Below are 16,188 nucleotides of genomic sequence, written 5' to 3'. Positions count from 1 at the left end.
TATTCTAAGAAATGGTTAGGAAATCAACATAGAAGCTGTAATTCTTCCAGTGGTATATTGGTTATGTTTTCTTTTACCTTTCAGATCCACTCTACCTGTATAAAAATAAGAAATTGTGCAGACATTAAACACTGTAATGCTTATTATGCAGGTTTTGGGTGAAATATTTAAATGTCACACCCAGTACATGAGATCCCCTCCACCCCCCATACACAGACACCCTCTTTTGCACCCTGAAAACAGAATATGAATTGGAGCTTGGCATTTTCACAAGAACTGTACGACAGACATTTTACAAATCTTTCCCTACAAGTACATTTTTACAAAATCCAACCCTATAAGCACTACATGTTGTATGCTGATGGAGTCCTCAAGATGAGCAGTGTACATGCTGCCATAAGTCCAGCTGTACTGATTCAATTTTGTTCAAGCATTTTTCTGGCACGACACATATCAGTTGAGCAGAGTTTCAATCTTATTACGTCCCCCAAGATCCTATTGTGTGTATACTTTCTTAATTGCTTTGCAGATATACATTATATAAATGTAGGCCAATTAAGAATTTCTCACTTACAAAAATACACCAATCAGCCATAACATTATGACCACTGACAGGTGAAGTGAATAACACTGATAATTTTGTTATCATTCCACCTGTCATTGGGTGGGATATATTAGGCAGCAAGTGAACATTTTGTCCTCAAAGTTGATGTGTTAGAAGCAGGAAAAATGGGCATGCGTAAGGATCTGAGCGACTTTGACAAGGGCGAAATTGTAATGGCTAGACGACTGGGTCAGAGCATCTCCAAAACTGCAGCTCTTGTGGGGTGTTCCTGGTCTGCAGTGGTCAGTACCTATTAAAAGTGGGCCAAGGAAGGAAAAGCGGTGAACCGGCGACAGGGTCATGGGCGGCCAAGGTTCATTGATGCACGTGGGGAGCGAAGGCTGGCCCGTGTGGTCCGATCCAACAGACGAGCTACTGTAGCTCAAATTGCTAAAAAAGTTGATGCTGGTTCTGATAGAAGTCCGATCCATGGAGGCCCCACCTCGCAATTTACAGGACTTAAATGATCTGCTGCTAACGTCTTGGTGCCAGATACCACAGCATACCTTCAGAGGTGTAGTGGAGTCCATGCCTCGATGGGTCAGGGCTGTTCTGGAGGCAAAAGGGGGACCTACACAATATTAGGCAGGTGGTCATAATGTTGGGCTGATCAGTGCATGTACTCATGTGTAAGTAGGAGCATGTAAGTAAGGTATCTGATTTTTGTGTTCCATTCCGTCATTTTAGTTAAAAGTATAGTAACAATTTTAGGTGAAAGTATCACAATCATGACTACTGGAAATACCTCAAAGGAAAACCATTTGGTGTTTCAGTATGTAATGTTTCGACACTTACCACATAGCAGCAAAGACTAGGCTACATCTAAAGAGCACAGGAACAATGGTTATGTGCCTGTATGGCTCAGTGTTCACTGGGGAACTTCAAGACGGGACGGGATTTTAAAATTGCCTTTAAACAAACGGCCATTACCTTGAGTCCTGTGGCACGGCAATAACTGCATAAAGGCTCATAATGCATTAATATTAGTCTTATTTTTTTGTCATTATGAATATGATAGTTGATATTTAACTCCTGTTAACTATTATTAAATGTATAATTAATTAATTAATATAAATGCTAGGAGTATTATTGATAATTGTTCCTGTTCTACACATGGCATGCATAATGGATGTAGCTATGCACTGTGCATTTTGTACTTGTTTTTAGTTAATATTATCTATAGTGTAACATCACATTTTTATTTTGGATTTATTGTAATGAACTGTACTATGTACATATTTTGAGAAGTGTATTTAGTGACAACTGTAAGTTGCCTGCTAAATAAATACAAAAATAAATATATAAAGGCGAAGTCTCTCCTGATCAAATTGGTAGGTGGTAGTGCATTTTCTCATCATCTTCAAAATGTACAATCACTCTAACTTGGCACTAAAAAGTGCTAGTTTCCCTTTGCTAGCCAGATACCCTGCTATTATGTGATACCCTGATACTTTGTTTTGCAGAACCTGAGGAAGATGGAAGGAGCGACTGAAGAGGAGCCCACCAGAGACTTGAATGATCTGCAGAACGCAGACTGGGTAAGTAGGAGTGCCATTTGCCTTTTTTGAATTATTATTATTATTATTATTATTATTATTATTATTATTATTATTATTACTCAGTCATTTAGTAGATGTCTTTATCTATGGCAACTTGCTTTTTTTGTGTGGAAAGGGCCACTATTAAAACACCATTCACATATTACACTGAAAACATTAAGGAAGAAAACGTGATCAGAATGGTATACAATATGCTTAATAAGTTAGGACAAGTATATTACCCGAGTTAGTAGCAAACCAATCAATTCAATAATGCAGTTATTTATCCTCTGCAGTCTGATCAAATTTATAGTTAACAAAATAATCATAATAAGGACAACAGTCCTTCAAAAGCATATTAAAACTGGCGGTATGCTGGATGATTTTTTCAATTGTCTTTTTTTTGGGGGTTTTCCTTTTTCGATTTCTTCAATAATCGATTGCTTTTTTGTCATTAAATAACGGCACCCTTACTGGATTATATTCTGTAATATTAACTCTAAAGTATTAATTTGGTTGACTTACTCTGTTCATGTTTTCTATTCAAATAGCAAGTATTAACAACATGCTATCAATTTACATTTTATGTATATTAATCAGACAATGATTTCTTACTGTTCAAATTTGGAATGGAATGGAATAATACTCCCAGTTCACAGTCCAAAAAGAAAACAATGTGCATTGGATAGTAGTAATAGTACTGTAATATTAGTGAAGTTTTTATACAACAAACATCAATAAAAATCTAAAGAAAGTGGTATTCAGCACTTCAAATACAATAACTTAAAACTCTCAAATGCAATTAATTAATTAATTATATATTATATTATTACACATGCTCACATTATATTATTACAAATCAAAATTGTAATCATTGTTGATAGATCTAGATTACAATGTAACCTATATTTTGTTTCCAATAATAAATGTAACATTATATCTATGCCTAGACCTAAACATACATAATTAACATCATATGCATTTAATGACAAAATATAATTAGTGTAACCATAGACATATAAACCTGAGTTTATCTACTTAATTGTGTCAATGAGACCTACCTCGCACTCCATAGTTTAGCAAGTCGGTACTCCATGCAGTCATTCATTTTAATGTGAGTTACCTTGCCTCCACTGTTTGGTAAAGGAACTATAACTTTTTTGTCTATCCAGGACCAGTGGAATTTATTTTTAATAGCTGAATTTCTTTATTTTATTTATGAAGATTCATAAGCATCAAATACTGGCACCATTTCATTTTTACACCAGAAGAGATCTATATCGCATTGCCTGATACCAAAAAAATGTGAACATTCAAATTATCAATTCAATTAAATGAATTAGATAAATTATCCCAGCTCAGATTAAAACCCAAATCTCCTAGAGCATGTCCCTGATCCTTGACCATAATTCATGGTTTCCTGTTCATGGTATTATGAAACATAGTTCTTATCTTGATCTTATGATGTACTGCTTCTGTTGACTATATAATAACTGTGTATACTAATTTACAGCTCTGCCACTAACTGAAGTCGTGTTGTTTGTCAGGCCCGGTTCTGGGTGCAGGTGATGAGAGACCTGAGAACTGGGGTAAAGCTGAAGAAAGTGCAGGAACGGCAGTACAACCCCCTGCCCTTTGAGTTCGAGCTCACCCCTTATGAGATGTTGATGGACGACATCCGTTTCAGGAGGTACACACTGCGCAAGGTCATGGTGAGTCTAAGAACACAGAGGGTGGGAGCCCATGGCTGGAGATCCTTACACCAAAGCACAGTCATGTGAACAATTTCCTCCTGGAAATTTGTAAAAATGTTCAAGCTTTCCTGACACTATTTGTCAGGAAATGGTTTACTCATTTGTGTTGTTTTGAACATAATGGTTTAAAATTATAAGACATTATAATATAATCTCTAATTTAATACATCAGAATGAATTCTATGCATTCATGTTAATAGTTGCTCAGATACCAGGTTCTAAATAATATTTGATATCTATATTCACCAGCTCCAACATTGTCTTAAAAAAGGATTTGGTAAAAAAATTTGGTAATGAGTAAGAAATGGCCTTTACTACCTTTACCATTTATTCAGACCAGAACATACATTAAGATTATTCAGGAATGCTACAATGACCAATATAACAGTTTTGATGGCACACTTAAAAGCTCAGGTTCTGATCAACCCAAAACCATATGTTTGTGTTCTGCACAGTCCCTTCTGTGGGGCACATTCTCAGAGGTAGTTGATAAATTGTTATTGAAATGGGAGCTGATGTCTCCAGCTCACTGAGTCAGCAACAGCAGTGTGTGGGGCTGCTTATTCGCCCTTTTATCCTGAAACATCACAATCTACTTCAATCAAAAAAGTGTGTATATCTTAATATAATATTAATTATAATTACACAAAATATATGCTTTTAGTGCATGATACGTATTTAAATACTATATAATGCACTTACATTTATTCCCTTCAACTTTATATTTTTTCGTAGCATTTTCTAATACTAATAGTATACTAGTAATAGTATACTAATAGCTATTCATCTTGTGTTTATGCAGGTCAATGGAGACATTCCTCCCAAGTTAAAGAAGAGTGCTCATGAAGTCATCCTGGAGTTCATTCGCTCCAGACCGCCCCTAAACCCTGTGAGTAAAGCCACACAGTGTCACTGTTCTGGTCATACACTTATCCACTGATGATTAATGACTGTTTTACTATAGTGCTTTGTGGTCACAAGTCTTGGAAAGTAAGCATGCTGATTATGATCTTAATTGCTTTTCTTTGGCATACGAGTAATTGTCATCTGATAAAAGTCATCATTTTGTTTTGCTTATTCATGATTGAGAATTATTAATGAGAATTTATTTCAGCTTTATTTTGCTCACCCCTTTATTGCAAAAGTACACAGAACAGACCTGGGAGACCTGGGAACTTTTTTTTTTTAATAGAATGGGAGGGATACACTGAACCATTACTAAACAGATTTAGGCCAGACTACATCAAATCTATTTCACTGGTTACAAGTTGCTAGTCTCTCTTCATTGTGCCTTTTTGTTTACACAAGGTTTCTTATGACTACTTTGTGGAAAGTTGCCAAGAAACATTGAGTTTGTGATTGCCTGATTTATTTCTGTTTTATTTATGTATGTATGCATGTATTTATTTATTTATTAATTCTTTATTTTTATTCTAATCTAGACTATTTTTGGACCTCCTCAAATTTCGTAGTTTGGTTTATGAAGGTGTTGGTGAAACGTATCATTTGTTGGTATCAATTCTATAAGCAAGCAAATGCTTTACAGTCCTTCCTATAAAGTACAACTATTATAGTTACTAATATAATTTGGTTTATATTACTGTATGAACACTTAAAATTTCCTACAACCATGGCAACTACCTAAAGCCCAAAATAGTACTGCCTTGGGCATTACTGATCAGAATGCCAAACAGTCTGGCAAAAAACTGCAAGAGCATGAGATTTGACTTCCAACTAGGTGATAATTATGTTAAGCGATGCCTAGCTTGCTCAAATAGAACAATTGAGAGCTGCACAAGAGGGAACAGAGAGGGGAGAGTGTGCTGACAGAGTGAGAGTGAGAGTAAGAGGGAGGGGGTGATGCTGAGTACACCAGGCCATCTCTCTCACTGCCTGCCTCTGTTCAGGTGGCTGAACGGAAGCTAAAACCACACCCTCCGCGGCCCCGCAGCCTGCACGAGAGAATCTTGGAGGAGATCAAAGCAGAGAGAAAGCTGCGTCCTGTGTCCCCTGATGAGATCCGAAGGAGCAGGCTAGGTGAGTTACTCATATTGTACTTTATAAACCCCTACTGTTTTTGGAGGTCTCCAGTCACATCAGTTCTCAGTTAGTGTTAATCAGTAAAAAAAATGAATCTGCTTAGGTGGGGGTGTAGGAATAACTGGCTGAGGATTTTCATTTTGGGATTGAGATACACCTGAAATTAAATTATCCAAAGATAATTAAAGTGTCAAATAAAGTCGATAAGTAAATTGTCGGTAGTTACATAAAAAAAATGTCTTCTGGGTATGTGAAATTTGTAGGTATTGTGTTGTTCTAATAGGTGAGCCCTCGATGGTCCTGTTATCCAACCGCAAGATATTGCTAAACTTTACATACATTACATCCTTTCATTACTGCTGACTTCCAGTCATATATCAAAGCACAGTTGTGGTCACAATGCTATACACTGCCCACCTTTTTAGAATATTCTTGAACTTGGAGCGAATATAATTGTGTAGTGCAGCAAATGACCAAAACCCTGCTTTAAACATATATCTGGATGCTTCAATTAAATGTAAAATGTAAAAACCTGTTGGACAGAGAGCTGTACAATTTTGAGAATGAAGCCATTAGAACCACAAAGAGTTTTGCAGATCCCTCAGTCATGATCTGTGACCACTACCATTTTCTCTCATTTGGCTGTATGACCACTCTCTATGCCATATAGTTTGTATTTAAATATACAACAATATTTGGCAACATATATATGTCATCTATCTTTCTATTTTATGTCCCTTTTTTCATTTTTTGAAGGGAAGGTGTTTCATTAAAAGATGCAAGATATTGAATTAACTAGTGAAAAGATTAAAGCTATATTAGTATTTACAAATTGGCTTTTAGATAATTTTGTTTCAGTAAATATAAACAGTAATTTTAATTCTGTTACATTCCTCATATTTATCAATCAAAATGAAGGAACTGTTGCAACAATGAACAAAGTTTTTGTAACATGTTAAATATATTGTGAATAAAAGGCTAAATATACTTGCATATTCTTTGAGCTGTGAAAAAACTCTGGTTTGGTACGTTTTTAAGCTTCCTTTTCAAAGCATCCCTTTTCCTTGGACTCCTGAAATACTTATCCATGGAGTAGTCTGTTTGGTTTAGTCTCAGATTGTTTAAGAAAACATCTCCAAAATATGTTTTATGTTATTTGTCATGACCAGCAATGCCCAAAGGTCAGCCAAAATGTTATTGTTTCATGTTGCTGCAGTTATGGATACTGCTCTAATGTAATGTGTATAATCACACTGTAATTTATTCTCAAACATTAAATGAAAGGATTTAGACCTTAACTGATCGATATGTCTTAAAAAAATCCTTCTTCATTATACCCAATCATATTAGCCCAAGTGCATGTTCGCAGAAAGTGCTTTTAAAGTTTCAGGGCTTGTATCATAAGTATTTTATTGTAAAGGTAGGGGTGGAGCTGATGGCTCCTAAACTCAATCATCCAAAAATCACTTTCTGTCCAGATTAAGCCTCAAAATAAGATTTCAATTTATTTGCATTTGTATATTTTAAATGACCCTGCAAAATGTTTTTAGTTTTTTTATTCTATATAAACCCTTTTGTTTGGTTAGGTTTCAAAATATTTTTCTCTGTTTGTAAGTTTGTATTTCTCTAACTTTGCAACTGTTTTTCTTGCAGTAATACGACCGCTTAGCATGTCTTACAGTTTTGACTTGTCAGGTAAAGATTCCTCTAGCTACCTGACCCTTACAGTGGTTGTATCAATCCATGATGCGCTATACTCATTTCATGCTTCCATTCGTGGAGGATGGCTTTGCAACACCAGCGTCATCTCAGACACTTCGTCAAACACTAATCACGGAAGGTCAAATGCAATGAAACGCTCAGAAAAGCCCAATAATTTCACTGTGTATTTCACGTATGAATTACAAGAACAAACATTAAGACAATCATGATAATTATTTTTATACCAAAACCACTTGAACATAGAAACTACAGTTGTTTTCAGCAGATCTACTGTAATTTCTGAGAACACAGTTCGAGTTTAAGTAAAGATCATAGTGATGAAGGCAGATCATATTTACTTCTATTAGAAATGAGGAAATTCATCACTCATCTTTCATGTAAGCAAATGTGAGACTTCTACATTTAAAGCAATAGGTCAAAGGGATGATATTCAGGAATTTTGATTACATTCATTTCTTTCATCTCAGATGCCCAGTGTCTGATGTTAACAAGGAGTAACTGTGAATATCCCCAATCGCTATCAGTTTTTCAGTTCCTTCTATTGTTAGTTTTTCAGCAACATTGTTGTTTCCTGTACATTTTCACATTTAAACATTAAGTGCTTTTAAAGTTTTGGGGCTTATTACAACAAGTCCACATTTTGTGTAAAAGCCATAATCTACACAGAATGTCCAAAGAGCTCTTAAAATATAGTCATAACCAAAGCAATAGTTTTCACCTATCATAATAGTACAAGTAATATTTGAAGAGATGCATGTTAAGATATTTGCACAAGGCCAAATTCATAGTTATTCATATTTTTCTAATATGCTTTTATCAGCAAGGTGATGATGATGATGATTTAGCAAATCTGTAATAATAATAGTAATAATAATAATAATAATACATCTGCACCTAAAATCATAAGTGTGCTAATTGTATATGGTTAAATCCTATATAATGAATATCATGATACTATTTTATCTGGGGGATTAATTATGAGGAAGCTGTGCAAACACATTCTACAAACACATTCTGCTGAAATTAAATTTAAATCTGTTCTACTCTGTGGAAGGCCCAACTTGACTTTCTGTGACAAGTGTTTGAAGAATAACTAACATCATACTGTACATTCACTGGGATGTATCATAAGTAAATTGTCGGTGGCGTGACTTGCACACAATTCATTGTGTTATCTGTGTGCTTTGCTTTTAAATGTCTGCCTGGGAACTTGCTTTCCACATTAACAGACACTTTTTTCACCATTGATGGTGTAGCCTGATGTATTATATACAACTACTATGAAACAATAAGTGACATTTGTTAGAAAGTATAGGATACATAGTAATAGGATATACATTTCAAGGAAGTGTTCCCTTTTAGGGTCCAGCCAGTGCAATGCTAACCATTAAGAACTGGTTTGTGGTACAAGTAATGTACCTTACTTAAGTGATGCTTTTTACATAACTTGAAAATATTGTTGTACAAGACAATGTTTGATTGTGTGTGTGCGTGTGCATGTATGTGTTTTACAGATTTTACAAATTTAAAACTTTTCACTATAAGTAAACAATACACTGACATTATAATGCTCTTGCCTATTAAAGGATAATACAAGGCTGCCAGACTGAATGTGGATTGACTTTATAAGCCTTTGCTGTAGTTGTTCCCTCAGAAATGTATGTTAGTAACTTCACATTATCTATCATGAACTCACTTGATTTGAAAATACAGATATACTATTGTGCAAAAGTCCTATAATCCTCCAAGTTGCTTGGTTTAATTTTTGTTGTTGTCTAAATCAGTGGTAGGCAATTCCAGCATTCAAGGACCAGTACCTGCAGGATGTATACATGCTCTTTATTTATCAATTGATTTAGATCTAAAATAAAAATAAGACAAGGGTGGAATGAACACCAGAAAACCCTTGGGCCCTTTAGTGCTGGAATTGCCCATTCTTGGTCTAAATTGTTCTATATGACTGTAATGATATTGAGATCTTGACTTTGCATTGCAGGACTCCAGCTTCCTATATTGCAAATAAATTATCAGCCTTGCTCACTAGTTTATTTTGATTGCTGCCAGTGCCAAACATCCAGCTTCACAAAGACATGAGGATGAACTTTTAGGTCCTTATTAAAAAGTGATGGGTATTCAGTTTACCCAGAATTCTGCCAAGTGAGCAGAGCTGAAATAGAGCTGTAGGGACTTGTTACATGAATGGTCAACCAGCTCACCCTGTTGAAGCACATTTAGATCTCTTTGTATGTGCACTGGCACAACAAAGTGATATTTGGAATCAGGAATCATGTTCATAGCTAGGTTCTGTCTGCAGGCTTGGAAAATTGTGAATTAGTTGTTCCAGTAGTTTCATGGGCTGATGGACAATAGTTTGTTTTACACATGGATGAATCTGAAACACATCTGTGACAAGAGGAAACCTCTTGTGCAAGCAAGTATCCACCATGTCCTGAAGTGCTGAATTTAATCAGTTGATTGCATTCAAAAAATGTATTTAATTTGTTCATTTATGTATCGTTCTGTCCTGTAGCGCTAATCATTGCATTGTAATGTGTAGAGAAATGGATAAGAGAAGCCAGTTATTGAATGCATTGAAGAAGAATTTAGTTGTGTATGCTTTACTTGAGGATCAGTTGTGACAAGATTTGAAGTCCACACTGAAACACATGGAAGAAGGTATTCTGTAATACTACCAGATATATTTCCCTGCTCAACCAATTAGCATTTGTTTGACGCAAGGACTGCAGATATATGCAATGAATAGTTGAGATTTTGGAGGTATGCGCGTTGACTCCTCTGTGAGCTACGGTTACAGAAAAGACGAGGCAAGTTTTGTGTTTTCTGCAACACCAGTCTATTAAGGAAAATACTTCTAACAAACGACAAAGAAATTACCAATTACCATCTTTTGACTGTGAAAACTTGAGTCTAATGTGACTTTTTAAATCTGGTTTTATGTAGGCAATGAGATCAAACACATATATAAACACAGATCAGCCATAACAATATCACCACCTGCCTAATATTGTGTAGGTCCCCCTTTTGCCTCCAAAACAGCCCTGACCCGTCGAGGCATGGACTCCACTAGACCTTTGAAGGTGTGCTGTGGTATCTGGCACCAAGACATTAGCAGCAGATCCTTTAAGTCCTGTAAGTTGCGAGGTGGGGCCTCTATGGATCAGACTTGTTTGTCCAGCACATCCCACAGATGATGCATTGAGATCTGGGGAATTTGGAGGCCAAGTCAACACCTTGAACTTGTTGTGTTCCTCAAACCATTCCTGAACCATTATGCTTAGGTAGGTGGTACGTGTACAAAGTAACATCCACATGAATGTCAGGACCCAAGGTTTCCCAGCAGAACATCACACTGCCTCCGGCGGCTTGCCTTCTTTCCATAGTGCATCCTGGTGCCATGTGTTCTCCAGGTAAGCAACGCACACGCACCTGGCCATCCACATGATGTAAAAGAAAACGTGATTCATCAGACCAGGCCACCCTCTTCCATTGCTCCGTGGTCCAGTTCTGATGCACACGTACCGATTATAGGCACTTTCGGCAGTGGACAGTGGTCAGCATGGGCACAGCTTTTCCTTCCTTGGACCACTTTTGATAGGTACTGACCACTGCAGACACCCAACAAGAGCTGCAGTTTTGGAGATGCTCTGACCCAGTCGTCTAGCCATCACAATTTGGCCCTTGTCAAAGTTGCTCAGATCCTTACGCTTGCACATTTTTCCTGCTTCTAACACATCAAAACAGCATCAGTTCTTCTAGGTACACTTGCACAAAGTCAGGGATTTTGTAGGCATATAGTCAGGTGTATGATTAAGCAATTATACCAAACAGGTGCTAATGATCATCAATTCAATATGTAGGTTGAAACACCATCATCAACTGAAACAGCCAAACTCAGCTAACAAGGTGAGGTTGCTGAAGACAGTTTACTGTCAAAATTCATACACCATGGCAAGACTGAGCACAGCAACAAAACACAAGGTAGTTATACTGCATATCAGCAAGGCTTCTTCCAGGCAGAAATTTCAAGGCAGACAGGGGTTTCCAGATGTGCTGTCCAAGCTCTTTTGAAGAAGCACAAAGAAATGGGCAATGTTGAGGACCGTAGACGCAGTGGTCTGCCAAGGAAACTTACTGCTGCAGATGAAAGACATCATTATTACTTCGCTTCACAATCGGAAGATGTCCAGCAGTGCCATCAGCTCAGAATTGGCAGAAAACAGTGGGACCCTGGTATACCCATCTACAGTCTGAAGAAGACATGCGGCCAAAAAGCCATACCTCCAACGTGGAAACAAGGTCAAGCGACTCAACAATGCACGAAAACACAGGAACTGGGGTGCAGAAAAATGGCAGCAGGTGCTCTGGACTGATGAGTCAAAATTTGAAATATTTGGCCGTAGCAGAAGGCAGTTTGTTCGCCCAAGGGCTGGAGAGCGTTACATGAATGAGTGTCTGCAGGCAACAGTGAAGCATGGTGGAGGTTCCTTGCAAGTTTGGGGCTGCATTTCTGCAAATGGAGTTTAGGATTTGGTCAGAATTAATGGTCTGCTCAATGCTGAGAAGTACAGGCAGATACTTATCCATCATGCAATACCATCAGGGAGGCATCTGATTGGCCCCAAATTTTTTCTGCATCATGACAGCGATCCCGAACATACAGTGAAAGTCATTAAGAACTATCTTCAGCGTATAGAAGAACAAGAAGTACTGGAAGTGGTGGTATGTGGCCCCCACAGAGCCCTGATCTCAACATCATCGAGTCTGTCTGGGATTACATGAAGAGAGAGAAGTAATTGAGGCTGCCTAAATCCACAGACGAACTGTGGTTAGTTTTCCAAGATGTTTGGGCCAACCTACCTGCTGAGTTCCTTCAAAAACTGTGTGCAAGTGTACAGTGAGGAAAAAAGGTATTTGATCCCCTGCTGATTTTGTACGTTTGCCCACTGACAAAGAAATGATCAGTCTATAATTTTAATGGTAGGTGTATTTTAACAGTGAGAGACAGAATAACAACAACAAAATCCAGAATAACGCATTTCAAAAAAGTTATAAATTGATTTGCATGTTAATGAGGGAAATAAGTATTTGATCCCCTATCAATCAGCAAGATTTCTGGCTCACAGGTGTCTTTTAAACAGGTAACGAGCTGAGATTAGGAGCACTCTCTTAAAGGGAGTGCTCCTAATCTCAGCTTGTTACCTGTATAAAAGACACCTGTCCACAGAAGCAATCAATCAATCAGATTCCAAACTCTCCACCATGGCCAAGACCAAAGAGCTGTCCAAGGATGTCAGGGACAAGATTGTAGACCTACACAAGGCTGGAATGGGCTACAAGACCATCGCCAAGCAGCTTGGTGAGAAGGTGACAACAGTTGGTGTGATTATTCGCAAATGGAAGAAACACAAAATAACTGTCAGTCTCCCTTGGTCTGGGGCTCCATGCAAGATCTCACCTCGTGGGATCATGAGAACGGTGAGGAATCAGCCCAGAACTACACGGGAGGATCTTGATAATGATCTCAAGGCAGCTGGGACCATAGTCACCAAGAAAACAATTGGTAACACACTAAGCTGTGAAGGACTGAAATCCTGCAGCGCCCACAAGGTCCCCCCAGCTCAAGAAAGCACATGTACAGGCCCGTCTGAAGTTTGCCAATGAACATCTGAATGATTCAGAGGAGAACTGGGTGAAAGTGTTGTAGTCAGGTGAGACCAAAATCGAGCTCTTTGGCATCAACTCAACTCGCCGTGTTTGGAGGAGGAGGAATGACCCCAAGAACACCATCCCCATCGTCAAACATGGAGGTGGAAACATTATGCTTTGGGGGTGTTTTTCTGCTAAGGGGACAGGACAACTGCACTGCATCAAAGGGACGATGGACGGGGCCATGTACCGTCAAATCTTGGGTGAGAACCTCCTTCCCTTAGCCAGGCCATTGAAAATGGGTCGTGGATGGGTATTCCAGCATGACAATGACCCAAAACACACAGCCAAGGCAACAAAGGAGTGGCTCAAGAAGAAGCACATTAAGGTCCTGGAGTGGCCTAGCCAGTCTCCAGACCTTAATCCCATAGAAAATATGTGGAGGGAGCTGAAGGTTCGAGTTGCCAAATGTCAGCTTCGAAACCTTAATGACTTGGAGAGGATCTGCAAAGAGGAGTGGGACAAAATCCCTCCTGAGATGTGTGCAAACCTGATGGCCAACTACAAGAAATGTCTGACCTCTGTGATTGCCAACAAGGGTTTTACCACCAAGTACTAAGTCAAAGGGGTCAAATACTTATTTCCCTCATTAACATTTCTTTGTCAGTGGGCAAACGTACAAAATCAGTAGGGGATCGAATACTTTTTTCCCTCACTGTACGTAGAATAATTGATGCAGTTTTGAAGGCAATGGGTGGTCACTCCAAATATCGATTTGATGTAGATTTTTCTTCTGTTCACTCACTTTGCAGTTTGTTAATTGATAAATATAATCTATTAACATGTCTATTTTTGAAAGCATTCATACACACACACAGTACTGTGCAAAAGTTTTAGGCAGGTGTGAAAAAATGGTGTAAAGTATGTGTACATGTGTGTGTATATATATATATATATATATATATATATATATATTCATATATACACTCACCTAATGGATTATTAGGAACACCTGTTCAATTTCTCATTAATGCAATTATCTAACCAACCAATCACATGGCAGTTGCTTCAATGCATTTAAGGGTGTGGTCCTGGTCAAGACAATCTCCTGAACTCCAAACTGAATGTCTGAATGGGAAAGAAAGGTGATTTAAGCAATTTTGAGCGTGGCATGGTTGTTGGTGCCAGACGGGCCGGTCTGAGTATTTCACAATCTGCTCAGTTACTGGGATTTTCACGCACAACCATTTCTAGGGTTTACAAAGAATGGTGTGAAAAGGGAAAAACATCCAGTATGCGGCAGTCCTGTGGGCGAAAATGCCTTGTTGATGCTAGAGGTTAGAGGAGAATGGGCCGACTGATTCAAGCTGATAGAAGAGCAACTTTGACTGAAATAACCACTCATTACAACTGAGGTATGCACTAAGCATTTGTGAAGCCACAACACGTACAACCTGGGCTATAACAGCAGAAGACCCCACCGGGTACCACTCATCTCCACTACAAATAGGAAAAAGAGGCTACAATTTGCACAAGCTCACCAAAATTGGACAGTTGAAGACTGGAAAAATGTTGCCTGGTCTGATGAGTCTCGATTTCTGTTGAAGTCAGAATTTGGCATAAACAGAATGAGAACATGGATCCATCATGCCTTGTTACCACTGTTCAGGCTGGTGGTGGTGGTGTAATGGTGTGGGGGATGTTTTCTTGGAAAATTGGTTTCTTGAACATGACAATGAGTTCACTGTACTAAACTGGCCCCCACAGTCACCAGATCTCAACCCAATAGAGCATCTTTGGGATGTGGTGGAACGGGAGCTTCGTGCCCTGGATGTGCATCCCACAAATCTCCATCAACTGCAAGATGCTATCCTATCAATATGGGCCAACATTTCTAAAGAATGCTTTCAGCAACTTGTTGAATCAATGCCACGTAGAATTAAGGCAGTTCTGAAGGCGAAAGGGGGTCAAACACAGTATTAGTATGGTGTTCCTAATAATCCTTTAGGTGAGTGTGTGTAATATATATATATATATATATACTAAAGCTGTTTTATTATTAGTCTGCATGTGAAAACATGCAGAGTATTGTTCTCTTACAAAATCTTTATTCTTTTCATTATTATTATTCTGGCGTTCGTCCGGACTATAACTCCTCCTACAGTTCTTATCACACATACACCAAACTTCACACAGTGGTTCATTATGATACCGTTCAGGTTGCTGGTGCTTTTTGTGCGGGTGGGATCGATATTTTGAGATATGATCGATTAAAAAAATCCAGAAATCCCAGTGACTTTAGTTGTGGAACGGATTCTCGCTCACCAACAGACCAACTGAACGGCCGGCAGCCAATCAGCGTTGTTTATGCAAATTAGGCCCAGTCGGTAGCCAATCATTTCCCACTGCCGTCACAGCGTGTTATTGATTTTTGTATTAAATACTGTATAATTATAATACTTATACCACTGCTACTAGTAAAAATAATTATACTAAATTAAATGTGTGCATACGGGGCTTTTATACGGATTATTAAATGTTATTATTCCATATTCAGTCTTTTCACAACACTGCGCTACAAGACTTTGTTAGAAAAAGCCGACATGTCTCAGTTCATTCCCTATAATACAACATGTTCTCTATGATTTTACCTGCTTTAAAGAAGCTTTTACCATACGATATCCCCATACCATATTGTATTATATCATATAAACTACATTATATCAGTTTAATACTGATGTATATACTAATATTTATCCACTGCTACTACTTATATACTAAATTACATCCGTTAACTGCTTTATATAGCACGTCATGAAAACAACGATATAACAATAATAGTTTAAAAGAAAGTCCCCACAAA

The 16,188-nt window shown here is 38.0% G+C and overlaps 1 protein-coding gene across 1 annotated transcript in view; it reads left to right on the top strand.

Annotated features, from left to right (window-relative positions):
• The window catches only part of LOC136713414 (protein spire homolog 1), an 86,442-nt gene that overhangs the window by 49,101 nt on the left and 21,153 nt on the right, over window positions 1–16,188 (top strand). Inside the window, exons 5-8 of the mRNA XM_066690480.1 lie at window positions 2,068–2,142; window positions 3,690–3,854; window positions 4,699–4,785; window positions 5,804–5,933. Coding sequence (XP_066546577.1) covers window positions 2,068–2,142; window positions 3,690–3,854; window positions 4,699–4,785; window positions 5,804–5,933 — 457 coding nt within the window. The remainder of the gene's footprint in view (window positions 1–2,067; window positions 2,143–3,689; window positions 3,855–4,698; window positions 4,786–5,803; window positions 5,934–16,188) is intronic.

This window comes from Amia ocellicauda, chromosome 18 (assembly GCF_036373705.1).
Source record: "Amia ocellicauda isolate fAmiCal2 chromosome 18, fAmiCal2.hap1, whole genome shotgun sequence".
In the NCBI taxonomy this organism is placed as follows: Eukaryota; Metazoa; Chordata; class Actinopteri; order Amiiformes; family Amiidae; genus Amia; species Amia ocellicauda.
Note: the sequence above shows the minus strand (reverse complement) of the source record. Positions and strands in the feature narration are given on the sequence as shown.